At 36.2% G+C, this 27,595-nt stretch overlaps 1 protein-coding gene across 1 annotated transcript; it reads left to right on the forward strand.

The window, feature by feature from the left end:
- The first annotated feature begins 1,588 nt into the window (after positions 1-1,588).
- On the forward strand, positions 1,589-15,314 carry LOC115213392. The gene is made up of 6 exons (XM_029782340.2): positions 1,589-1,745; positions 3,941-3,985; positions 6,867-7,072; positions 8,685-8,885; positions 11,905-12,123; positions 15,109-15,314. Exons 1-6 carry the CDS (start codon positions 1,673-1,675, stop codon positions 15,292-15,294), a joined length of 930 nt encoding a protein of 309 aa, XP_029638200.1. The 5' UTR covers positions 1,589-1,672; the 3' UTR covers positions 15,295-15,314.
- Positions 15,315-27,595: the final 12,281 nt, after the last annotated feature.

Consider the following 27,595-nt stretch of genomic DNA (forward strand, 5'->3'; position numbering starts at 1 on the left):
GGTTTTTTTTTCGCATAATGTAATAACTCTATTCATCAATAAAAACAAGTCTGAAACAGCTGTAGTGAGTGAAACACTATCCATCTGTTGTTATTTGTTTACACACACGCACAACACGCACGCACGCACACACACACACACACACACACACACACACACACACATATATGTTTATGAATTTATGTTTTAAGATTCCTGATGTGAAACAGTGTGTTGAAATAGCTATTGTTATATTTTGGGACGGTCATTATTTTTTGCCAAATAAACACCTCCGGAAATCTTTCGTCACACATCTGTGACCTCTTCAGCGATCTTTTTCATCCACGTGTATCCTCCTGCTCCGCCTAGCCCCCGCCTAGCCCATTCTCAGCACGGACTAGGCGGAGAAGGAGGATACACACGGATGGAAAGTATCGCTGAAGAGGTCACAGATGTGTGACGAAAGATTTCCAGACAATGGACATAAAATAAAATAAGAACAATAATAAACGATTGAAGAACGAATACACAGTGCGTGTGTTTATTTGGCAAAAAATTACCATCCCGTAATATAACAATATGTGTGTGTCTGTACATATATGTATGTATCTCTGTATATGTTTGTGTCTGTGTGTATTCTAATTAATCTTGTAAAATCACAGCGCTACACCTGTTTAATATATACACGAATTCTCCGAGATCACGTAACATTCTGTCGAGATGCAATGCCCCAACTTTCTCTCACTCTTTTTTCGTATTTCTTGAGTAACGCTGCGATGGACTGGCGTCCCGTCCAGCTGCGGGGAGCACATACGCCATAGAAACCGGGAAACCGAGCCCATGAGCCTGGCTAGGCTTGAAAAGGGCGCATAAATAAATAAATAAATAATAAACTTAATATTCTAATATTCTAACAAGAAAACTATATACAGTTAATTACGTCTCTTACCCCGAGAAAACTTTTTTCAGTAGACTCAATTCCTTTTACTGAAGATCGTGCAAAGTACGTGAAACTTTAGGTCTAAAGTTTCGAGCTATTTTAATAGATATATAATTTATTGTCAACAAATATATATTGTCTTACTTTCTAATACATTTCAGTGTATAACTGCGGGGAGAGAGGGGGAGTGAATGAAAGAAAGAAATAGAAAATAGGGGAGATAAGTATACAAAGAGCGCGAGAGAGAAAGAGAGAGAAAGACAAACAAAGTAAGAGAGAACAATGTAATAGGTATTGTGGTGCTGAGGTAATAGATTTAAAATGAGATGAGAGGAGACGACGAGGGGGATTGACACGAGAGAGAGAGAGAGAGAGAGAGAGATTATTTCCGTGAAGGTTTGTGTAAAAAGAAGGAAAAAGGCGTGCTTGGTTTATTTCAATATAATGGAAGAATGATATATACAGGAAAAGAGCGAGAAAGAAGCAAAAGCGTAATTGTGACATGCCTCCGAATAATATATCTATAGTGAATAGAATTACATGGATTATAAAGGTGTCCAATAACGTAATTTCTATTATAGTGGGACTTTCTTAACAATGAAATTAAGAATAGAGCTACATCACATAACGGGAAATATAAATTGTACGCTTTCATTTCTATTCATCTCGAAGGCAGCTTTGAGAATTTAACAATCTGTTCCACACTATATATAAGTCTACTCTCAATCGAGAAGATTGACCAAGTGCAGTGCTATGACTTCAATCATGCAGTTCGCAGCCATTTTCGCGCTTCTTGGCGCCATTCTGTACCTTCCAAGTTGCCACGGTGGGTATATTATGATGATGACCAATGCCATGTTCTTATTTGTTATGCAAACCGATTTTAGTAATAATCTCTAATCAAGTACCTAAAATCTTCATAGAACATATGATTTTATACATACTTTTCATTACGTACATATACATATATATATGTATATATATATATATATATATTATATATATATATATGCGTGTATGTACGTATGTATGTATGTATACATGTATATATATATATATATTATATATATATATATATATATATATATATATATATATATATATATTATATATATATTATATATATATATATATAAATACATGTTTGTATGTATGTATATACTTTTTACTCTCTTTTACTTGTTTCAGTCATGTGACTGTAGCCATGCTGGAGCACAGACTTTAGTTGAGCAAATCGACCCCAGGACTTATTCTTTGTAAACCTAGTACTTATTCTATCGGTCTCTTTTGCCGGTTGTTAAGCGATGTTGGGGAGACAAACACAGACACACATATATATATGTATATATATACCTATTTACGACGGGCTTCTTTCAGTTTCCGTATACCAAATCCGCTTACAAGGCTTTGGTTGGCCCGAGGCTATAGTAGAAGACACTTGACCAAGGTGTCACGCAATGGAACTGAACACGGAGCCAAGTGGTTCGTAAGCAAGCTACTTACCACACAGCCACTCCTACATATATGTATGAACGTATATATATATATATATATATATATACATATATATATATATATATATATATTATATATATATAATATATATATATATATATAATATTATATTATATATTATATGTGTGTGCGTGTATGTGTGTATGTATGTTTTATATATGTGTATATATAGGTGTGTGCATATACATATTTTACATATATATATATGTGTGTGTGTATAGGTATCTATCTATACACACAGACACACACACACAGACAGAGACACACACACACACACACACACACACACACACACACATATATATATATATATAAAATAAAGATATAATCAAAAAATGATTATATCACTAGCCTAGTGCGTAACAGTGACCGTATAAGTAAAATTAATTTTTTTAAAACATATTTATAAAGTATAATTATAATTAAGGGCTGCTGGATGTGACCAGCGGCTTACACTAGAAGTAGATGCCAAATACCAACAACTCACTTAAGAACATATTTTAAGATATGTTCTTTATATTCAACCACAGGTCGAATGAGCGAGTAAATATGCAAACAATTTTCGTATAGCTCTATACCAAGAGATTTCATGCTCGGCGCTTCTTAGGGACCCATGCTATTGCGAAATAGTCGTTGAACCTATGCTAGTTTCATCTATCCTTTTGACAGGTTTTGTTTTAAATCCTGCTGTGTTTCTAGCAACTCTCTTCAGCCAGCAAGCTTAGTTGGAGTGCCAGTTTAGTCGAGGTCGACCCGACTATGCAGCAGGTTGTACTGGACCCCATGTTACCAGGAGCACTCATGAATGACCTCACAAGTAACCTGGTATAAAATATAGAGACAAAATCGACTGGTACCTTCTTTATTGACCTCGAAATGATGAAAGCCCTAGCTGGCTTTGGTGGAGCACATGGGGATAAATCAAATGCAAAAGATTCTCTCGGATGTTCTATCGATTCTGCTAATTTACCATCTTTAAATGTTTTCCTTTAGAATATACTAGCAGTATCGCCCGGCGTTGCTCGGGTTTGTAAGGGAAATAACTATATAAGCATTTTTAGAGATGTAAAGTATAATAGCCATCTCAATATGGCTAACCACAAAGGGGGGTGTTACTGTAGCTTTTTACGTTCTGAGATTTAATAATTAAGTTTTAGAGAGTTACTTCCCTTATATATGCCAAAAATGCATTAAAAATGGGAAAACTTAATGGTAATTTTTTTTTTAAATCGTAGACTCATCGTAGACGCGCGCTAATACCCAGAAGGGCTCGATATGAATCATGACTATAAGATACCCGGTTTTGGTTAAACTGCACCGCAAAATGTGGGAGTAGTTAGGAATCTAAATCGTAGGAGACAGACAGCACACAACCTCACTTTTATATATAAAGATTTCATTCAAACTTCTTACACGTCATTTAGTATTTTTTCTTCTTTCCAATTTTGTTTTTGAGTTATCTGATTATATAAAATGATTAACAAAATGTTGCTTACTCTTCTTCAGCATCTGCCTTACACTCATCTGCGATGAGGCAACTCGTGGCTACAGGTAAGTTTTGTTTAAGATGTGTTGTTAATACAACGCGTTAATACATGATCATAGATGCATTCATCCTCAACAACCCCATGAAACATATATAGTTTACTAGCATTATGACCCGTCGTTGCGGGTCATAGTGCTAGTGCATGTATATATGTGTACATATATGTGTACATAATACATGTACATCTATATATATACATCTACACATAAAATACAAAATACAAAGTTATATCGTGATATCGCTAGTGATAACAATACTCAAAATATATAACAGACTGGAATTGTAGGCCCCGTCTCTTGCAATTTCTATCAATTGTATCTTGTGCTCCCTCAAGTATAGAAGTGTGGCCACAATCTAGCCTACCTCTACTTCTGGAGGGACATTTTTAATTTTTATCCGGGACGTCCTACGTCCCAGATATAAAGGTAAAAATAAAATATTTCCACTTTGCAAGGTTCGAGTCGAGTAATTTTATTTTATTTTTAATTTATTCCCATTCATGTGAAACTACTTATTCAAGTTCAAGTCATTGATGCAATTTTATACCAATTGCTATTTTTACTTTTAATTATGTTACGATTTAATTTAGTTTGCTTTTAATTATTACTTACTACATATAATTCAATTGTTATTATTATCTCTAATTATTATTGTTAAAGTGAAAGTATCTGACATAAAATAGAGAAATATTTTTGTTTCACTTTTAACACGTAATACTGAAATAGTGGAGAAGACATGATATTGCTATGAAACCCCATGGACCCTAAGTAAGGCATGTGTAAAATTTGAATAAAATTGGTTGTGTAGTTCTCAAGTTTTAGGGAAACACACAGACAGACAGACAGACAGACAGACAGACAGACACACATTCTCAGTTTTATATATATAGAGATATTTGCAGTGTTACCTTTGCAGACTACAAAAATGTCGAACTGGTACCTTTCCCTCGATTGCGGATGAAACCAACTGAAACTTCACTTTCCAGAAACTTGAAAAAGTAGTTTATTACAGCCAGACCATATACGATGCACTGTTGAAGTAAATGCTGCCCGCTGGCCTTTTCAGAAATGACCTAAAAGACGTTCACCGTTTGAGATATCTTCTCACTCACTCATTAAAATCGCTGAGGCAACTTATCGGTTTATTTTATTTATTTATGCGCCGTTTTCAAGCCTAGCCAGGCTCACGGGCCCGGTTTCCCGGTTTCTATGGCGTATGTGTTCCCCCCAGCTGGACGGGACGCCAGTACATCGCAGCGTTACTCAAGAAACAGGAAGAAAGAGTGCGAGAATGTTGGGGCGAAAGAGTACAACAAGGGTTGCCACCAACCCCTGCCGGAGCCTCGTGGAGCTTTAGGTGTTTTCGCTCAATAAACACACATAACGTCCGGTCTGGGAATCGAAATCGCGAGTCCGCTGCCCTAACCACTTGGCCATTGCGCCTTCACAACTTATCGGTTGCTGATATGATATTAAGGGGTCTCTGTGATGAATGATAGAAATCTTCTATTTTAACCTGACCGTTTGCTATTGCATCAGCATAAACACTAAAAACAGTTAAACTTAGATTTCAAATTAAAACTAAAACTCACATTAGCTGTCTGATATAGCAACTTGAAAAGACACCAGTTTGCTGACAAAATTGTTCACGATAGCTAATCCAACACCAGCTTAGCTGGTGCAATATCCTCCTTGCTAACCAACAGAAGCTGTTGTTTTGCTTATGTAACTTACCCTATCCTCCCAGTCACTTTTGTGTCAGTGCTGTGATATCTATACTATAGTACATTACTTCCTTAACAATCGCAGTTCTTCGTTTTTGGCTCCCCATATGATAGTGGAAACGTTGAAAAATACAGCCTATGGTTATAGAAACACAACGAAACATAACTAAGACGCTGTTTTCGTCAATTACAATAACTAAAGCTATTCTGACCATCCGGGGACTATCAATTTGACACATCTTTCATTAAGAAGACACAACCAATTCTTGCTTTTGATGCTATAGTACGTTACTCAGAAATGAACAATGTCAATCATCTGTGAAGATAGGGTAATCACCATGCAGATTTTAATCTGTTAATCACGATATTCCGCACTATAACATCATTTTGTAATACAATCAAGTTTCCTAGTTTTGTCATTGAGAGAGACGGTTGCATCTATACTTACTTTAAGTACCGCCTATTGTTCTTATATCGTATTGATATAATGTTAAATGTTATATTGCTCCAGCAATATTTATAAATTACCGTTGTCTTTAAGTGTTTATTCGTCACTCGCGTTGCGTAATTTATAGCTTCGGGTTTTGGTAGACGTGTGAAAAGAACAAATTATTGACGGGATAGTAATTAGGTTTGACAATATTTATAATATTTAAAAAATAGAAACGTTTACACCGATAATTTAGTTCTACAGATGCAATGCTTAGACACATTGTTAGTGTTGTATCCTGGAATCACTGGGTGTTTTGTGTCTTAAAACATACTACATCACCCAGGCGATCCGACCCAGGTTAATCAAGACTCGGTTATGTCTACCATGTAACATTCTGCTGACATCGATGATCATCCCATTTCAGTCAGAGCCATCTAGACGCTTTAGCAGAAGCCTCTACGCTGTTCTTTATGGATTTTCTTCCGCTTATTTCTGTTATGCTCTGGTCCCCACAAGCGATACTCATGAAACAACCTGTGATCCTTCAACTGCCAACTTTCTGTGATAGACAGCTGGTTCTACACCAATTCTTGTGACAATCTTCGATTAACTCCTGCTACTTAAACTTATCCTGTTTGTTAACTATAACGAATTATGTCACACCCGTAAAAATGTATGTTTGAACCCAAACCCGATAATTACAGACTGTTTTTCTTCATTTCATATATAGATGCTGAGCCCCAAGTTAATCCTATAGCTGTCATTGAAGGAGCAGGCACCGTTCTGGATGTCCTTGATAAAGGTAGAGAATTTTTCAAAAATGTAAAGACAACAGATTTCATGAAAACCAAAGTAATTCCCTATCACTGTGACTTAGCTCCAAGTCTTGGAAAACTGGATGTAGAAGCGTTTAAATCAATGGACCACCATTTAAAGGTAAAAAAATTCGTCTTATCTACTAGACGTTACATTTTCTAAATTGTTATTTTTAGCTGGAAAATAATTCACATTTCTATTGAGTAGCATAATGATAGTCAAATGAAAGAAGTACGCTGTGATTTTGTTATAACATTTGATTTAACATTATGACCAAGAAAATACCTCTTGCTCTTCTAAACTTAAAATACGCACGGATGAGTCCGACTATACTGAAATTCATTAATCTACATTGAAGCCCTTTACATACTGACATATGGATGATTTTACATCCTATATATATATATATATATATATATATATATGGTCATTTCAAAATGTAACCACATGTGGATCGTTGGCGACTTTTTCCCTTCGTCTTCCTTTTCTCTTGGACTTTGCTTTGTCTCCTGTTTCTGAAGAAGAGCTTTGCTCAAAACGTAAAACTACCTTTCTTTCCTTCTCTGAGCATCTGCTAATACTTTGCATGTACCATGTCCACGCGTTGTTGTATTTTTCTTGTGTTTTTTCTTCGTTTTTTTTTTTTTTTACTGGGAATTAATTATGTTATACATGTATATATATATCTTCAGTTGAAATTGTGAATTTAAACTTGGTAAAGTCCCCAAGATGACTAAAGAACTAAAACTGAAGATATTAAAGTTTTAAAATTTACTAAAAGATGATCTTTTGTTTGTTCGAACAGAGAAAACTGTAGTATTCCTAGAATAAAAAGGACCTTTACATTTTCGAATACTCAGGGAGAAAGGAAAGGATAGGTATTCACGGAAGTGAATACCTATCCTTTTGTAGTTTTTAAAACTGATTGTGTGTGCGTTCGAAATCTGTAGATATGTAAGTTTCTTAACTTATTTTGAGGTAAATTTTAAATACTCACAGGAAATTGTAGATATTCCAGTTTTTGAGAGTTATCTTTTCCTTGTGCTGCTGGGGTGTATAAGAGTTGCTGTATCTTCGGCTGCTGACTGGTCAGACTAGCGAAGAACACGTCCAGCCTCTGCCAAGGTTGGCGCTCTTATTATTATTATCATCATCATTATTATTATTATTATTATGTCTCTTTATCACAGGTTTTGTTGGATATCCTGGAGTCTTACATGCGTAGCGGGTTGGCCACCTGCAGCCTACGATACCATACTATCTATTCTTTCCAGCTATCTAATACTTTCCTCATTATTATTACTACTACTACTACTACTACTACTACTACTACTACTACTACTACTACTACTACTACTACTACTATTATTATTATTATTATTATTATTATTATTTTGGAAACATCTTTCAGTTTCCATCTACAAATCCACTCAGAAGGCTTTGGTCGGCCCGTGGCTATATTAGAAGGCACTTTCCCAAGGTGCCACGCAGTTGGACCGAACCTGAAGCCATGTGGTTGGGAAGCAATCTTTTTATCACAAAACCGAAAATATTGATTTCTCTCGTTGACACAATGTCACTGAAACACTGATTTTTTTAGACGCAATGGAAAACTATGTAAAGGAAAATTGATGGCTGCTGTAAAGTCTCCTATTGTTGGTTATTTTTTTATTGGCTCCTGGCAAAGGAAAGACAAATATTAATTGTTGATGCTGTTCATTATATTGCTTAGGTTTTGATTGGAACAACGAAATATAAACTAGAAAAGTTGATCCGAGAAGAAGGCAAATCAAATGTAAAATTCGAACGCTACATGTCTGCTATGCTGCAAAATCATTTTGCTGAGAAAAAAGAAAATGGTTATGAATATAGAAATAAGCTTTTGAATTTTGAATATAAAGGAATTTCAACAGGACGTGACCAGCAAAATGTGGTAAGATTCCTATGAAATATTATCAAACTTTAAAATGCATTAATTTTGTCAGCGCATCTACTATGTAATACCATGCAGCAGTTTATTTACCAATTGAAATTATTCGAAGCCCTTCAAAATTGCTAGGAATCAAAATCTTACTACCAAAAGACAAATGAAGGAGGTGGGAGTGAGATGACAGAAAAACATTTCAAAGTTCACCATAAAACAAAATATTGTGATAGTGAATAAAGTGATTAAGTAGTAATTTAACAACCATCCAGTTTCACGATTTGAAAAGCAAAAACTTACTTGACTATTATATGCTATGTAAATTTAAGGCGTTGTTAAAAGACATTACTGTAAGCCCCAGTACAGCATCCTCAATGATAATGTAAAATCATAAGGACATATGTATGAGTGTGTGCGCCTGTATTAATAGTTTGTGATCTTAAAACTGCATTACACAAAGTTTCACAGACGCAAAAAATGTCTCACTCTTCAGACGATTTCGATTTAATAATGAGGCAGCTGGGAATTCTAAGAAAAACTGGACGACACATAAAAACTGTGCCTCTTAATTAGTTCAGTTCATACAACATAGGACTGTTGGGCGTCTGCTAGGTGCTGTAACAGCTGCTCGTTGAAGAGTAACTTTGATGCAAAAGATACGAGTACTCTCCCTTGTATACAATTTCAGTAGGTTTTTTATAACATTTCAGAAAAGTCATGCTTGTGCTTACAGCTATGGTTTAAAATTACCTAATATTACCTAAAATTACCAAATCAGTGATGACAGCTCCATCGAGATTAGTGTGTTCGTTAAGAGATACTGTGGGCTGACTTCAAGGGAAAATTCACCCAGTATATGTACTTTTTCAATTCCAAGGAAAGAGAAACCGCTGCCTCCTTATTTTGTCTAAAGAGTCTGAGACAAAAGAAATGAGCGGCGAAGAATAAGTTGGAGTATACATAAGACGCCTCCTTATTTGTCTTCCTTGAGAAACATTGCTCTACCATCGCCAGATTTGGAAAGTGACTTGGTCTGAGTTGACGTTTAGAAACTAATACTATTCCCAAACTGTTTCATCATGCAAGAGAGACGATATCCATTTAAATATAAATGTATAGAGATATGGTGACTTTTATCTTAATTTGTGATAGCATTATATAATACAACGTGTCAAAGACTTTTGTCGTACGTCTACAACGTTTTCATTGACTATTCCACTTCAACTGTTGTGAATTAGCTGTTTACCCAAAAGCAACAAAGAAATTCTACAATTAAAAAAAACAAAACATTTAGCTGAAACAAAATATCACACATGCGCAAATTCAAGTATATCTCAAAAATATGGATATAGGAATGATATTCGAGGACTTGCATATCACAGGCATACTCCGTCTAGCAGTTCTTCTCCAAGAAGACAGCTTCTCAGAAGTAAAGAATGACTGTTATAATAAATGCATTTATGTATATTATGATACTTTGAGAAATATCTTTAGTTTTAAATTAGGTTTGCTTTGAACATTACTTGAAATGCAGCAGAGAGTTATATGAATTGAAATTTTCTTTAGATTAACTTTCCTTTCTAGACAACAGCGCTAATGCCAAGGCACTGCTAAACTGATTCTCTGTCACAGCCATGAAGAACTGCCTTTGTCTCGATAGCATTGACAAAAAAAGAACTTTTATTAATTAACTAACGACACCAGTTGCCTCCATCGAAACAACGATATATATATATATATATACATACATACATATATATATATATATATATATATATATATATATATATATATATATATATATATTATATATATATATATATAGAGAGAGAGAGAGAGAGAGAGAGAGAGAATAAAACTAAGCGTAACTTCCCCGCTTCCTTTTCTCGACCCACTTCGAAGCAGCCTATGAATGGATCGCAGTATCCTGGCTAAATCTTGGCGGCAGTGGTGTTTCAGAAACAAACGGTGATTCTAGGCCTACAGAAGACAGATCACTCCGTCTAGGATTTTGCCTTTAGCGTTATCTTCATCGGTAGCCTCCAAGATAACCGATGTTCCCACAGACGCTCGAGATCCTTTGATTGTATTACTAATTTCGACATGTCGGGAGCATCCCCAGCTCTGAAACTGTACCATAACGCATGATATTCTTTCGGGTTGATCTACCTTATATTCGCTTTAATATTCGGCTTATACACGAACCCATGCGAAAAGCCGTACCAATTTGGAAGGAACCGTTGTCTAGCTTGGTGCCAAACCGGGATATCGGGAAGCAACTGAGCCATGCAACGATCCGTGCTCACGTGCAGTAACCAACCCTGCAAAATAGTATTGATTTTGTGCCTGCAAACTCAGCCACCACTTCGAACTAAACTGCTATTTTATCCCTATTTTTGTTACCGGTTTAGTCTTTACACCAAAACGAGACGTCCATTCCTTCAAAAGAAGCAGCACATGCTAAGAACCTCGAGAATACTCTAGTATTCTAAAGGGCCCCCTAAACAAATGGTGCTGTAGCAATTACTAGCGAGGTGTATGCAGGCAAAACGATCAGCAGATTCTTAAATATTTCTCTTTTATTGGTTGGATGGGTTATAATAATCTGGTGTCGAAGAAATAAATATTAAATTTGACTAGTTAAATTAAATTGTCAAGTTAAAAAGGATTAACTACTTCAATAAATAAAAAGAAAAAAAAAGTGAAAGTAGAACAGAAAATAATATCCAGCCAGTAAGTTTCAATATGTTGTGGAATTGCGTCAGTGACGTCTACGACGGATATTTTTGACACATTACGATAAATCAAGAAATAAATCAAGGTGTGTATGTGTATATGTGTGTTTGTGTATTTGTGTGTGTGTGTGTGTGTGTGTGTGTGTGTGTGTGGTGTGTGTGTGTGTGCGCACATACAATTTGCGTTAATCTCTTACAATTTTTTTCATAATCTTAATGAATCCCTTTAAACAGAAAATGATCATATTGATAATTAAAGAAAGAAAAATAAACAATTTCTCGTTCATATATAGGCGATCAAAATCGATTCCTGGTTCAAAGAACTAATTAATGATTCGGATGTGCTTCAATCAACTAAAATCGAATTACAGGATTTTAAAAATATTGCTTCTGCTACTGGTGTCGCCGTCGAAAGCTTTGCAACTCTGTTCTATGCCAACAAAAAGGTAACTCGTGATGTGGTGGATGTTGGAATTTTGAGATATCCTGATCCAATGAAACCTTATTTTAAGGTAATTATTTCTTATTGTTAATCCAGTATCTCTCTCTGATACTTATTGTATTTTTAACACACTAAGTACATAAGTGATGTTATCTCAGGACAAACACAGCAGCAACAGACCTACAGACAATGCGCATACATTTGTTTTGTTCTTGAACAGAATACATGGCTATTTTTTATTCTTTTAAACTACTTAAATCAAAACCCAATTCTTATCCTTAAGTTATAATCCCTTCATAATGACACATCATTGACGGTGTTTGCTACTTTGATATCCCTGATGAGCACTCTGTCATTATTGCCGATTGCACTGAATCCATACGGAACATCTTATTGTTAGTCGGTTAAAATCTTATTTGTATAGAACATTCAAAACCTCTGGAGTAGGATTCAAGATTATTTTTCTATCACGATTCTAATTTCATCATGCAGAGTAGTATTGTAAGCTAAAACGAAAACCATTTTCTTTTGTTTTACACCTAAAAAAATGAAGAAAAAAAACGATTAATGAGATTGAATAACTTGGGCAGTCAGCTGGAATAATAAACAGAAAGGAATTCCCGCCAAACTTTTATCTGATAAAGAAAAATGTTTGGTTGATGTTAAAGAAATGAGATGTTAATGACATGCATTTGTTCCAGCAAACTTAAAAAGCAGTGGAGACACATGGCCTAGTGGTTAGAGCAGCGGACTCGCGGTCGAGGGATCGCAGGTTCCAATCTTAGACCAGGCGATGTCTGTGTTTATGAGCGAAACACCTAAGCTCCATGCGGTTCTTGGCGAACTTCTGCTGACTCTTTTGCCACAACTTTCTCTCACTCTTTCCTCCTGCATCTAGCAGCTCATCTGAGACGGACCGGCATCCCGTCCAGGTGGGGAACTTATACACAAATGAAACCGAGAAATCGGCGGCCCTTATGAGACAGGTACGGCTCGAGAAGGAACAAACAACAACTTAAAAAGCGAAGAAAACGTGTGATCTTGAGTCAAATTTAGAAAATATATTGAAATTAAGAAGCCACCAAATATGTGTTTCACTCGTGTGTTTTAGTACTGGCATCATTCGGAGTTTCTTAAAAGAATTACCTCTTTATTAAGTTATTATTGCCTTTTTGAAACAGCAGGCTTCATTCTAATGAAACTCAGGTTTCATATTTGCAACATTAAATGGATAAATGTCAGATATCTTTCTGGATAGGGCACTTTTCTCTGACAGACGGTCTCAGAAAGACCTGGCTCTCCCCCCACCCCCCGCCACACACACCTCTTAAAATAAAACATGTAGAAAGAAATCATCAAAAACTATCCTATGAGCTCCACATACATAAATCAATGTCCTTATCGTATTCAGACTTTAAGTTACTATTTTTATTATTAACTCATAAAAAAAAATTCATTCATTATTTAACTCTTACCTTTTACAGTTTTTATCTTGTACACTGAAGCCACGGAGTTTGTACTTTTATATCTTTCACAGATATTTCTATTTCCGATATTCTGTTCAAGAACAATACAATTTTAAGACACTTTTCTCTCTGAATATTTCATGAAACTTATACAATCGCTTATTTACCAGATGATCAACTCTGATTTAGATCTTTTAATGTGTAAAACCAGTAATTATATCACATAAGTAATCTGGTGTCTCTGATATGTTTAATTCCTTTAGTACGCCCTAATAACAAATATATCAATTTCATGAAGGTGACAAGTCTATTTCTAGTCGCTTTAATCTAACGTTTAAGTCCGCTATTCTGCCCCATCAATTCTCTAATCGCTAATGTGAATATACATTTTAAAATTGCTTCCATTTCTTGTTTTTGAACATGTTATTTTATTATAAAGTTTTAAAATTTCAAACATCCAGTTTTAAATTTCAAAAAATCTACACTAAACAGACCTACACACAAGCGCGCTCGCGCTCACACACGCACACATACATACATGCGCACACACACTCACTTATACATACATACATTTGTAGAATAAATTTAATGCGCAATGTCGTCATCCTATAGATCGTGATCCTATGAATATCAACTGATGAAATAAATATATTCATTTCATAAGTCCTGACTTTACATTGTACACACGTTTCTATATATTTTTCAGGGATTTCAATTTACTAGAACTAAGAACGGCGAATGTCTCTTATAACTTTCTTTGATTACTTAAATGGCTGCATATCTTAATAAAGAATATATTAGCACCTTCAAAACATGGCTCGAAGGCATATTCTTCTAGAGTCATATTTATGCTACTATCCAGCCCCCTAAAGTTCTTAAGCATAAGTAGATTTCGAATTTCAAAAGGACTGGTGATGCTCACATTACTTTCATAGAGAGTTAATATATATCTAAAGCATATAGCATTTGAAATATAGATTATATCGCGAATTCATACAGTTTCTTGACTTCGAATTCCATATAATTTCACTGTTTAAAAATGTTTTTATTTCACGCCCACTTTCTGGTTTCCATTCCTCATTTCATATGTAATTTTTGTGTGTGTGGTTTTTGTCGTTGTTGTTGTTGCTGTTTTGTGCAGCTCATTTATATTACACTAGCACTACATATGCTAGCGCATACATATGCAGCTGCGTGCGCGCGCACATACACGCGAGTACTGTCCAAATCTCCGACCAATCACATACAGCTAGCTGGCATTCAATTGGCGTATCAAGTTTCGGTCATTTTGATTGGGTTTTGGATAGAAAATTCACAAAAAAGTCACTTCTATTGATTTTTTAATGGTTTTGCGAAGTGACTGGGGAAATGTAATGATGTGCACGACCACCCTTGGACGGTTTTGAATGACCATAGAAAATGCGAGCCCTCTAACTGAAAAATTGTGGATTTGTATAAAGGATACACACACGCACACACATATACGCACACACACATACACGCACACACACATACACGCACACACACATACACGCACACACACACACATTTTGCCGTTTATATATATAGAGATTACTGTCTCGTTTCAGTTATACCGTATCAGACTCTTCGCATACAGCGACCGAACACGCTATACATTTTATGAAGAGACATACAGTGGAATTGAAGGTACTTACCATTCGCAGGGATTCGTACCGAGAAAAGATGTCATCGATGCAATCGCTCCCAATCGTTTCGACAAATTTGTTCAGAATGCATTAGATTCTTTGTTGTAAATAAATTGATTTCGACTTAATTTTGTTTGTGTACGTGAATCGTCAACGATTACTTTTTTATGTATATGAAAATGTTTTCTTCTAAATTTCAATCACTTTCAATGTGAAGTATATTTGCCACTTAAATGTGGCCAAGTGTGGATGCTACTGTAGCTTGTAGCCCCAGGAGAACATCTTCTCCAGCTGGCTATTGACACTTTCTGTGTCTTATCATTATTTGCAAAGGGAAGCCAACCTTCTCATCGTCGACCTGACGTGATACGCACGGACCCAGGTTTCTGAGTATTTACCCGTCGTCAGCGCACGACAATCAAATACTGATAGGGCACAGAAAGTGTGTCAATAGCCAATTGGAAAAGATGTTCTCCTGGGGCTACAAGCTACAATAGCATCCACCCTTAGTGGTTAGCCACATTTATGTGGCAAATATACTTCACATTGTCGTGCAACTACTGTTTATACCGCGTTCAGAGATTTATTATTGTTTAATCGCTTTCATTTTTCTAAAATATAAAATACCTATATGGCATATGCAATTGAAGCAGGATTTAATTAAAACAGTCATTTATGAATAATACTTACTGTAGACACTCTATCGATAGGCCAGTTACTGCGGTATTAGTCCAGTGATAACATCTTTTGTGGACTTATGCGCAACATTATCGAATGTTTATTCAATTGTTCTTGTATCAGAGAGGACGATTTCTCGTCCAAGCATGAAACTGCTTGCGAGTACGCGCCACTTAAAAGGACCTAAAAAGCCGAAATGCATCTGGCGCTCTTGCTGGCCATTACTGGGACGAATTTTCCTCCTCTCCCCCCCCTCTCTCTCTGAGATATTTATTGTGTGCATAAGAGATATATTCATAAGAGATGTTACTTTAGTAACTAGCTTATCAATATTGTATATATATAGTGTATGATACATAGATGGCTATTAAATATGTAATTGCTCCATTTTAGATGACAAATTATAATTAAATCTTGAATAATATGACTTAAACATCATCCCAGGAAAGAATTAAAGCAAGCCGATATTAAAGCAAAAGTCTTCATTGATATCAAAATTTATTCAATCATAAGAAATATTTGCTTCAAATTTCGGCTCAGGGGCAGCAATCTCAGAAGAAGAGGGCTTGTGGATTACATCGACCCCCAGTGCTCAACTGATACTTATTTTATCGACCCCAAAAGGATGAAAGGCGAAATCGATTTTGGTGGAATATAAACTCATAACGTAAAGACGGATGAAATGCTGAATAAGCATTTGCCCGGCCTGCCAATGATTCTGCCAGCTCGCTGCACTCACCGTTTTAAGCAACATTAATAGTGGCGTAGGAGTGGCTGTATGGTAAGTAGCTTGCTTACGAACCACATGGTTCCTGGCTCAGTACCACTGCGTGGCACCTTGGGCAAGTGTCTTCTACTATAGCCTCGGGCCGACCAAAGCCTTGTGAGTGGATTTGGTAGACGGAAACTGAAAGAAGCCCGTCGTATATATGTATGTATATATGTGTGTGTGTGTGTGTGTATGTGTGTGTGTGTGTGTGTGTGTGTGTGTGTGTGTGTGTGTGTGTGTGTGTGTATGTTTGTGCGTCTGTGTTTATCCCCCAACATCGCTTGACAACCGATGCTGGTGTGTTTACGTCCCCGTAACTTAGCGTTACAGCAAAAGAGACCGGATAGAATAAGTACTAGGTTTACAAAGAATTAGTCCTGGAGTCGATTTGCTCGACTAAAGCCGGTGCTCCAGCATGGCCACAGTCAAATGATTGAAACAGGTAAAAGAGTAATATGAATGCTAATGATATTTTATTTTGTACGACGTCTACATCATGTCTATACCTGTACGTCTGAATCATTACAAAATACTTTCGTTGAGATCTCCACAGCACTGAATGTTATTAATTACATTAGAAAACTTCTCTACCCAGGCTTTCTCCCTTCATAGCAAAAAGCTAACATTGTATAAAAATTCGTTTGCATCACTCGAGAAATCATTCAACTGATTTCTCCTGTTTCAACTTCACTTTATCACCGGGCTTCATCTTTGGTGGAAGAAACGCAAAAACCGCATTACGATAGACAACAGGGACATTAGTGCGACCACAGATTTTTATTATAATAAATCACGAGAAGACATGCGTATATGAATTATTACAGATTGATATACTAGCGTGATATTTGTTTAGTTCGTTTCGCAACCAAACGGCTCCAGGTTCGTCCCAAGTGTACGACACTGTGAGCAAGTGTCGTCTACCTCGGTTTAATCAATACCTTGTGAGTGAAATTAAGCCAGAAACTGCGCGCGCGTGTGTGTGTGTGTGTGTGTGTGTGTTGCTGCAGGATATAAACATCGGTCAAAAATATCAGATCTAGTTGGTCTTTACATTCTAGATGTCTTTACAAAAGAGATAAAAGAAGCTGATGTAGGACTTTATAGGGATGATAGTCTCGGAATGGCACATAGCACAAATGAATACGATATGGATAAGGAAAGAATTACACAAAATATTTAGCCAACTAAACCTAAGAAGTACAATTAACATCAACTTTAAGGTTAATTTCTTAGACCTTAATGTAGGCAAATTTAAACCTTACCATAAACTAAATGAGGAGACCCCACACATCGACATGGGCTTCAACCACCTACCGTCAATCACAAAACAATTAGTTAATTACATTAGCGGACGCATTTCCAACCTGTCCTCTGATAAAACCACTATCGAAAAAGCTGCCCCATACTAAAACACAGGATTAAAAAGGTCCAACTTTAAGAGTCGTATAAACTATAATGAGCTAAATGTAGATAGACGAAGAAGACGCAAGCAGAGGAGAATTCACTATATAGCATGAATGTAGCCACTAATATAGCTAGAAAATTCCTAAAATTAATAGATAATAGATAACCACTTCGCATATTCACATAAACATCTTCAATAGAAATACGGTTAAAGTTAGCTACAGTTGCATCCCAAATATAGGGTCGATTATATGCAGCAATAAAAATGACAATATTAGAAACAACTCACCACCACCACCACCATCACCAAGGACTATGTAATTGTAGGTCTCGAGATGGCTGTCCCCTGAACAGCAGGTGCTTGGAGAGAGAACTGGTGTACAAAGCCAACATCGCAGATTCGGACGGAGCAACAAAAATAAGTTAGAATGACGGCAAACACCTTCAAATAAAGATATGACAGCATTTGGCTTCGTTTACAGACAAAAGCAAACAGCATACAACATTCCTAGCCAGTATGTATGGATACTGTAAAAGAGTAACGTGATCAACCCCCAGATTACCGGGAACATTATTGCCAAGGCCAAGAAATGCCGTGAAAGGAGCAACAAATTCGAACTTCATATCACTGAAAAATTAAACATTATTACGTTAAATGCGAATATCTTAAATACTAGGAATAAAACCTTCTCCTTACATGCTTAAGCAATATTTCAGACTCTGAAATTTCAACAGGCCCCACCACCTACTTTATCACCTCACACTCCAACTTGGATAGGTTTTGTCTCCTAAACAACAATTTTACTCATTATATGAACTTTGTACATAAAAGACTTATGCTCAGCTCCCTCATTACACAACTCTATGGACATCACACAAATGCATGACATCATACGATATACGCAATTTATGAATCCACAACTCCACGAGCTTATAATCCCAGGAATAATCCCAGGAACCAAGTTGGATATCAAAATATGTGAAAGAAATACGAAACATTGCAATTATGAATACACATCTAAACACGAATAAACTGCATTATGCAGATGCAAGTGTGTGTGTATGCCTGTGTATCTGTGTATGCGTATACATACGTGCATTTTGTGTACATGCACACACACACACACACACATATATATATATACGTGTGTGTGCATGTATGTATAAATATAGGTGTATATATATATGTGTGTGTATATGTGTGAGTGTGTGCATATGCGCTTGACACTAAGTCCACAGAATAATTCACAGAATGAATATGCACACAAACTTATGAATATATGTACAAACTTTAGTATAAATATATACACAAACTTATAAATAGACAATGCTATGAATTAACGTGTCAAAACATGTGAAGTTCCACAATCAGGCACACACACACATATATGCAAACACGAACTGCTAAATACGAATAATGCAGGTATGGTTATGTGTGTGTATGCACATAAAACTCAAACCGAATATTTATAAAATTCAAATTAATACAAGGGAGATAATAATTCGAGAGTTTCGCTTTGAGATGCATACTGATTTGTTTGCACAAAGAAATCTCGCGCGACTTCACGTGACCTAACATGATTTTACTTTTTTTATTGCTTTTATCCAAAATGGAGACGAACACCAACGTCCCAAGTTACTGTGAGGGAGTAAACTCAATATCGCCAAAAGAGATTTCACTCTTCACTAAAGCATACATGAGTCATTCGGAAACGTTTCAACATTAAATCAGAACCGGAAGTAACCAGTTAAAACATTCTTCAGTCGGATTATCTCACAAATTCTGTGGCAATGTCTTTCTATACGTAGGCGTGGCCAGTATGGTAGGAAATCTGCTTCCTAACGACATAGTTCACTTCCATTACATGGCACATTGGGCAAAAGCCTTCTACTATAGCCTTGGTCCGACCAAAATCTTGTGAGTAGATTTGATAGGAACTGAAAAAAATATGTCGCGTATATATATTGTCGAACACACATACAAAGTCTATATGCTCTGCGCGTTCACCTGTAGGCTGCGATTTGACTCGGTAGAGATGACTCTCTCAAAGTGCCAGATGTTAAAACACCTGAGAATCATAGTCATAGATAGGTGAGAAATCTCACTCCAAGCCCCATTCAGCAGCGATGGACATCGATGATTCGCCATTTTTGTGCGTATCAACATTACATATCTGAATCGAACTGGAGGCAAATTGAATAACCTGTCCATTACTATATATAAAATGGTGTAGAAACTATCTGCTGGTATGTCTGAACGATGTATAAATTCAAATGTGAATTAGAAGTAGCACGAGTGTTATAAACATTATCGAACGCATATATGCAGTGTAAGTTCTTTACTTGTTCGCCGGTCGACACGATTTTACGCAAGGATTTTCAGTAATATTTATACCCCAAAATAAACTCCCTGCAAAAATGTCAAGTGAGAATTACATGCACGTATGTCTTCCTAGGAGGCGTTATGGCCCAGTGGTTAGGGCAGCGGACTCGCGGTCGAAGGATCGCGGTTTCGATTCCCAGACCGGGCGTTGTGTGTGTTTATTGAGCGAAAAAACCTAAAGCTCCACGAGGTCCGACAGGGTGTGGTGGCGACCCCTGTTGTATTCTTTCGCCCCAACTTTCTCTCACTCTTTCTTCCTGTTTTTTGAGTAACGCTGCGATGGACTGGCGTCGCGTCCAGCTAGGGGGGACACATACACCATAGAAACCGGGAAACCAGGCCCATGAGCCTGGCTAGGCTTGAAAAAGGCGCATAAATAAATAATGCCTTTCTGAAACAGTGCCAAGAAGTGAGTTACATGTTAGAAAGGGCAAAGGGCATATATCTTATTAAAAATGTAACATTAAATTGATTTCTTACCTAGGCAAAAAGACAGAAATTTCTGAGGTAGAAGCAGTCGATTATATGGCTGGCACTTATTTCATTGTGGCCGGAAGGATGAAAGGTAATGTTGACCGAGGCGTGATTAAATTGCTAATTTTTAGACGAGGTGAGCAGTTTTGAGATGAGGGTGAAGTGGCTAACATCACCCTCCGCCAGTGCTCAGCTTATTTTACCAAGTCCGAGAGGAAGGAATGCAAAGCCGACCAAGATGGCATTTGAACCCAGAACGTAAAGAGCCAGAAGAAATACATTTCGTCTGGCACCATAACGATTCTGCCACCATGACGCATTGTAAATTAAATGAAATTGATAATAAAGGAAGTAACCATATCTAACGTTTGTTCTATAGTATTCAATCATTTTACACTACAATCTTCACAACGTTAAGCTGACACTGACGGAAACGATGAAAGAATATACTGATATATCTTCTACATGTTTCAGTCATTGGACTACAGCAATACTGGAGCATCGAAGTGAAGAGTTTTAGACGAACAAATCGACCTCATATACTTATGCTTTTTATTTTTAAAGCCGGGTACTTATTTTATCGGGCTGTTTACTTGAACCGCCAAGTTACGGTGATGAAAAAGTAACAAGACTGCTTGTCAAGTGGTGGTAGGGGTGACAAACATGGGCATAAAGGCATATGCATACACATATATGTGTGTGTATGTGTGTGTGTTTATGTGTATATAGATATAAACATATATGTATATATAAACATATGTATATATACACACATATATATATAATAGATAGATAGATAGATAGATAGATAGATAGATAGATAGATAGATAGATAGACAGACAGATAGATAGATAGATAGATAGATAGATAGATAGATAGATAGATAGATAGATAGATAGATAGATAGATAGATAGATAGATAGATAGATAGATAGATAGATAGATAGATAGATAGATAGATAGATAGATAGATAGATAGATAGATAGATAGATAGATAGATAGATAGATAGATAGATAGATATGTTTCTTTATTAGCCACACAGGGCTGAATACAGAGGGGACAAATTACAAAGTAGAACTTTTCTTTCTGGGGAGAAAAAAAAAATGAAAAGAAAAAGAAAAAGAAAAAGGGGGTAGGTTTTCGATTAAAAGGGATCGTAAAAAATGATCAATAGAAATCGTGTATCACAGAAATGTCATGATGTAGATAGATAGATAGATAGATAGATAGATAGATAGATAGATAGATAGATAGATAGATAGATAGATAGATAGATAGATGTTGCTGGTTTTCAAACAGTTTCTATCTACCAAATTGAATCACAAGGGATTGACCGACTCAGGGCTATAAGTAGAAAATAATTGCCAAGGTGTTGCGCAGTTGGACTGAACCCGAGGCCATGTGGTTGGAAAGCAAGCTTCTTAACCACACAGCCATTCTTGCATATGTAGAATATAAAATGTATTTCTACTAAACGGTTGACAGTGATTTTGATGTAACGACTGTAGCCAGCTTCCTCAGCCAGTAAGCTCTGTAGTTAAAAGTATCATTTATAGGCTTAAGTTTACTGTGTACGTGGAGTACGAGGTGGTATCAAAAAGTTCCCGGACTGACTATGTTTAATAAAAAATAACTTATTTACCTCAGTTTTAGCACCATCTCCTTCGAAATAGTCAACTTGCACAGCAATACACCGGTCCCGGCGTTCCTGACACTTTTGGAATCCGGCCTGGAAGTCGTCCGCCATAAGCGAGTCGATGGTCTTCTGCGATTCGCTCTTGATCTCGACAACGGTGTTCAAACGGTGACCTTTGAACTGTATTTTCATCTTGGGGAAGAGAGAGAAGTCCGCAGGTGCTAAATCTGGAGAATGGGGGGGGGGGGAGCGAAAGTGATACCATGTTTTTGGCGAGAAACTGACGAGTGAGGAGAGCTCGGTGATTGTGTGCATTGTCATTGTGAAGAATCCGCCTCTTCGCGCGTTACAGATCCGGTCGCTTTCGCCGAACGTCCTTCTTCAAACGTCTCAAACGTCACAGTAGAACTCTTGATTGTCAGTTTCTATACCCGGCGAGCAGAGGGTAGTTTGCGTCTGCGCATTGGTCTGAAAAGTTAGAGTATACAGATCGTTAGATTTGTACGTGCTTCTAGCGATACGTACAGCTTGGATTATAAAGGCTTCCTGCTGACGAGTCTGGCCTTGGCAGATGAATTCTATTCATTTGCTAAAAAGAAGATGAAACTGCAGTACAGGAATAGCTGAGATGGTAAACGTTTTTAATTTTCAGTCCATTTCATGAATTTATCCCCCCCCCCCTTGTGTATCTAGCACTTACTTCTTTATTTGGAAGCCTTTTAATGTATTTATATATATATATATATATATATATTATATATATATATATAATATATATATATATATATATATATATATATATATACCGTAAATCCTCGAGTATAGTCCGCCCTTGAGTATAATACGCAGGGGAATTTTACCTCTGAAAACCCTAAACCTTGTGTATAATACGCACCCCTTCTCTAACTTGAGTCAAGAAGGTCTATATAACGTCCTTGGTTTGTAAAAATGTATACGATAACGTCCTTTATTATTATTTTATATATAAAATAATGCAAACGTGTACCTTTTTTGTACATTTTGTTTGCAGAAAATAAAGAAATAACAGTAATAACGTTTAATAAATGTTGCTTACTGCAAGTTATGGATGATTCTTTTATGACTTCATTGCTTTCAGGCTTAGCTTAAGGTATTTTCGCGCCCGACATCACAAAATGCGTCTGAATAAACATTGCCGGACAGCAAATCGAGGCTCGGACATTGCTTAGAAAATAATTTTCATTTTTAACTTCGTATATAGTACGCACTAGGGATTTTGACCATTAAATTTGGGGGGGAAATGCAGATTATACTCGAGGATTTACGGTATATATATATTATAAGCTGGCAGAGTCATTAGCACGCTGGGAGAAATGCTTACTGGTATTTCATCCGTCGTATGTATGTATGCATGTATGTATGTATGTATGGATGGATGGATGGATGGATGGATGGATGGATGGATGGATGGATGGATGGATCGACGGATCGATGGATTGGATTGGATTGGATTGTCTATGTTCAACCGATTTGAGCTTAAGATCATACAGGTGCGATAAACCGTCTCTGCGATGCTGGTTCGACATGGCTTGATATGTTTTTTTTCAATTACTCATACCCAGCGGTAATTAAGTTGATTACATCGAACACAGTGGTCAACTGGTACTCATTTTATCGACTCCAAAAGAATGAAAGGCAAAGACGACCTTGGCGGAATTTGAATTCAGAATGTAAGAACGGACGAAATACCAGTAAGGTTCCCGCCTGGTGTGCTAACGATTCTACCAGCTCAACACCTATATATATATATATATATATATATATATATATATATATATATATATATATATATATATATATATATATATATATGTATATATATATATATATATATATATATATATATATATATATATATATATTTAAGTAGTTGAATGAATTATCCTAGTATGGATATTTCGGTTAACCGATACCCGGGTAGCAAATTCACGTCAGAAAAACACGGTTGAAGCTACATGCCAAGGGCAGAGATCACGTGCTTTCGTGTGGAAATTTGTGTGTTTTTTTTAATACAAATAAATGAAAGAATGGAGTTGAACGACGATTTAACAAAATTCCTTTATTCTCGACATATGTTTCGAAGACAGCATATTCCTAATTTCGAAGGAGAAGACTAAAAACAGACTAGCTAGATTTTTTAGCAGAATGGGCTTGAGCATAGTTTTCGACGATGAATTAACTAAAGCCAACTTCTTAGACGTTACCCTAAATCTGCAGAATAATTCTTACTTCCCTTATCATAAGCATTCTACTAATCTTAAATATATCAGCATTTTCAGTAACCATGCCAAAACTATTACCGATAATTTAGTTTAAAATATTTCTTTAAGACTGTCAAAATTATCTGCTAATGTCGACATCTTTAACCAAAAAGCGGAATTTTATAACGCCGCCTTGTCAAAAGCCGGTTATAGAGATAAAGTATCATATATCGACCCGGCCCATTCTAAACCAATATATGCTTCTCGGGATAAGAAAACTAATAACAATAGAAATAGTGTGAATAATGATTTCAACTCTAACAACGTCGACACCACTATACTTAAGAAAAATAATTTACGGACCAGGGGAGGCAATCGACAACCAACACCAATTTTCTAGCACAGAAATATTCCCTTTAATGTAAATTGTAACACTCTGAACAATTCTAAGTCCACAAAAAACTATATCTGGTTTGTCATACCTTTCGGGAAACAAATCAGGTCAAACCTTCCTTTACAGTTCCGTGAAGCCGTAGCTAGGAACTTTCCCAGGAATTCTAGGTATTACTCAACTATCAATTCGCATAAGGTAAGGATTGCATTCTCTAACACTAGAAATCTATCGCAAATTATTGCCTCCCATAATAACAAGCTGCTAAATAAGGATCCATCACCCGGGAGTTACGATACTGCTCTTACCAATTCCAACCAAACATACAATAATAATAATAATAGAAATAGTATTGACAATAGCAACATTCATAGCAGCGTTGGCATTAACAATGGTAATATTAATAATAATATTAGTCGGATTATTAACAGTAGTAGCGTTAGTGGTAGTAACGACAGCATTTCTAATAACAGTGGTAGTATTGATGATAACAACCCCAGCATTCCTATCGTCAGGGAAATTGCCGACGATAGTACAATTAATAGTAATGACAATAATAGGAATAGTATAGTGGTCAATGCTAGCAATAATATTAACAGCAATCATAACAATAAAAACTCCGTCTTAGTCTCGGAGGTAAACCCTAACAGATTAAAGTTCTTGTCCAGCAATTCCTAAATTAGAAATTCCATTTACCAGTGTAAAATTTTTTCTGGTACCGGTGTCTTCTTCTACATTGGGGCAACTACTTCTAAACTAGCCCAGAGGATTTCCAATCATTATTCAACTTTCCGAGATAAGAGAAAACAACAAAGCACAGGACTAAGTAAATTAGTTTGGCGTCTTAAGGACAGCAATATAACTTTCAAGCTGGAATGGTCCATATTGTCTGTATCCTTTCCGTTTGATAAGGGCAGAAAATTTTGTGGCGTCTGTAATTCCGAACTTTTCCATATACTTTTCGCCAAATTCCCTTTAGTAAATACAATGGTTGAAAAATCCTCTAGGTGCATGCACTGGCAGAAACACACCTTTCACTCATATGAATGATGATTAATATAGATAACCTACTTGAATTTAATAATTTGGTTCCACTTATACAACACCACCATAGACAAATTTTTATACTCATGAAGGACTACTACCAAATTCGTTGGGGTATGTTTTACCTTTGTCTCTCTACCTCTCCCTCTCTCTATCGTAAACACAATCAAACACACAGACACAAACCTGTCACTTCACCAGTAGTTGTTTTTGGCATCTACCCAACCACACACACAATCACGCACACACATACACACACATAGGCACTCAATCTTATTAGCAAACGCAAACAACAACACATCACCATTCATATGACTTGCACCCTGTCCCCTTCCTATTCTTAGATCTCTCCCTTTCCAACCTTGTTTGAACTCTTGAACTTTCTAGAATCTTCTACATTCAACCATTTTTGACGTGACTGCTTATAACGGAATATTTTAAAGAAACACTCATAATCGCTATGGACTCCGTGTGGGCAGTCATCTAAAAGTTTTTGTTCATCATGATGCTAACATAAGTTCCTTGTCTTTCCTGATGAGAAGGCGGCATAATGCACCCCTTATTCCTTCGAAATTAGGAATATGCAGTCTTCGAAACATATGTCGAGAATAAAGGAATTTTGTTAAATCGTCGTTCAACTCCATTCTTTCATTTATTTGTATATATATATATATATTATATATATATATATATATATATATATAATACAGTGTGCATTTAATCACATTAAGAGGTTTTCATCATAGGAATCCTTTACGCTTGAAAGAACAGCTAAAGTCCAAACAACTAATTAGAGATAAATTCTCGAAGGAAATGAAAAATAAAAACATTTACCATCTCTTTCCTGGACCATGGTTTCTGACTTATTTTAGTAAATAAAATAATTTACTAGGCGAAGACTCCTTCAGCAGGGTCGCCAAGACTAAATATATAAACATGAGGCCAATCCAGCATGTGCCTCTTGCTTATACATTTTCATTTTTTTCAAATCCACCGCGCAAGCGCAGTCTTATTTGTCGGCAGCAAAAAGATGCCGGTAATTTCTTCGAACGAATCTACCAGAAATCATTATACATAATTAATAATATCAGGGTAATAAAAGATTTTAGAAATTTTTACTACCAGTAGCCTAGCGTATAGAAAAATTAGTCAATAGACTATATATTATTCATATAAAATACAGTGTACATTTAAACACATTAAGAGGTTTCCATCATAGGAATTCTTTACGCTAGGAAGAACAGCTAAAGTCCAAACCATTAATTAGGGATAAATTCTCGAATGGAATGAAAAATGAAAACATTTACCATCTCTTTCCTGGACCATGGTTTCTGACTTATTTTAGTAAATAAAATAATTTACCAGGCAAAGTCTTCTTCAACAGGGT

The sequence above is a fragment of the Octopus sinensis genome, linkage group LG6, assembly GCF_006345805.1.
Source record: "Octopus sinensis linkage group LG6, ASM634580v1, whole genome shotgun sequence".
NCBI lineage: Eukaryota > Metazoa > Mollusca > Cephalopoda > Octopoda > Octopodidae > Octopus > Octopus sinensis.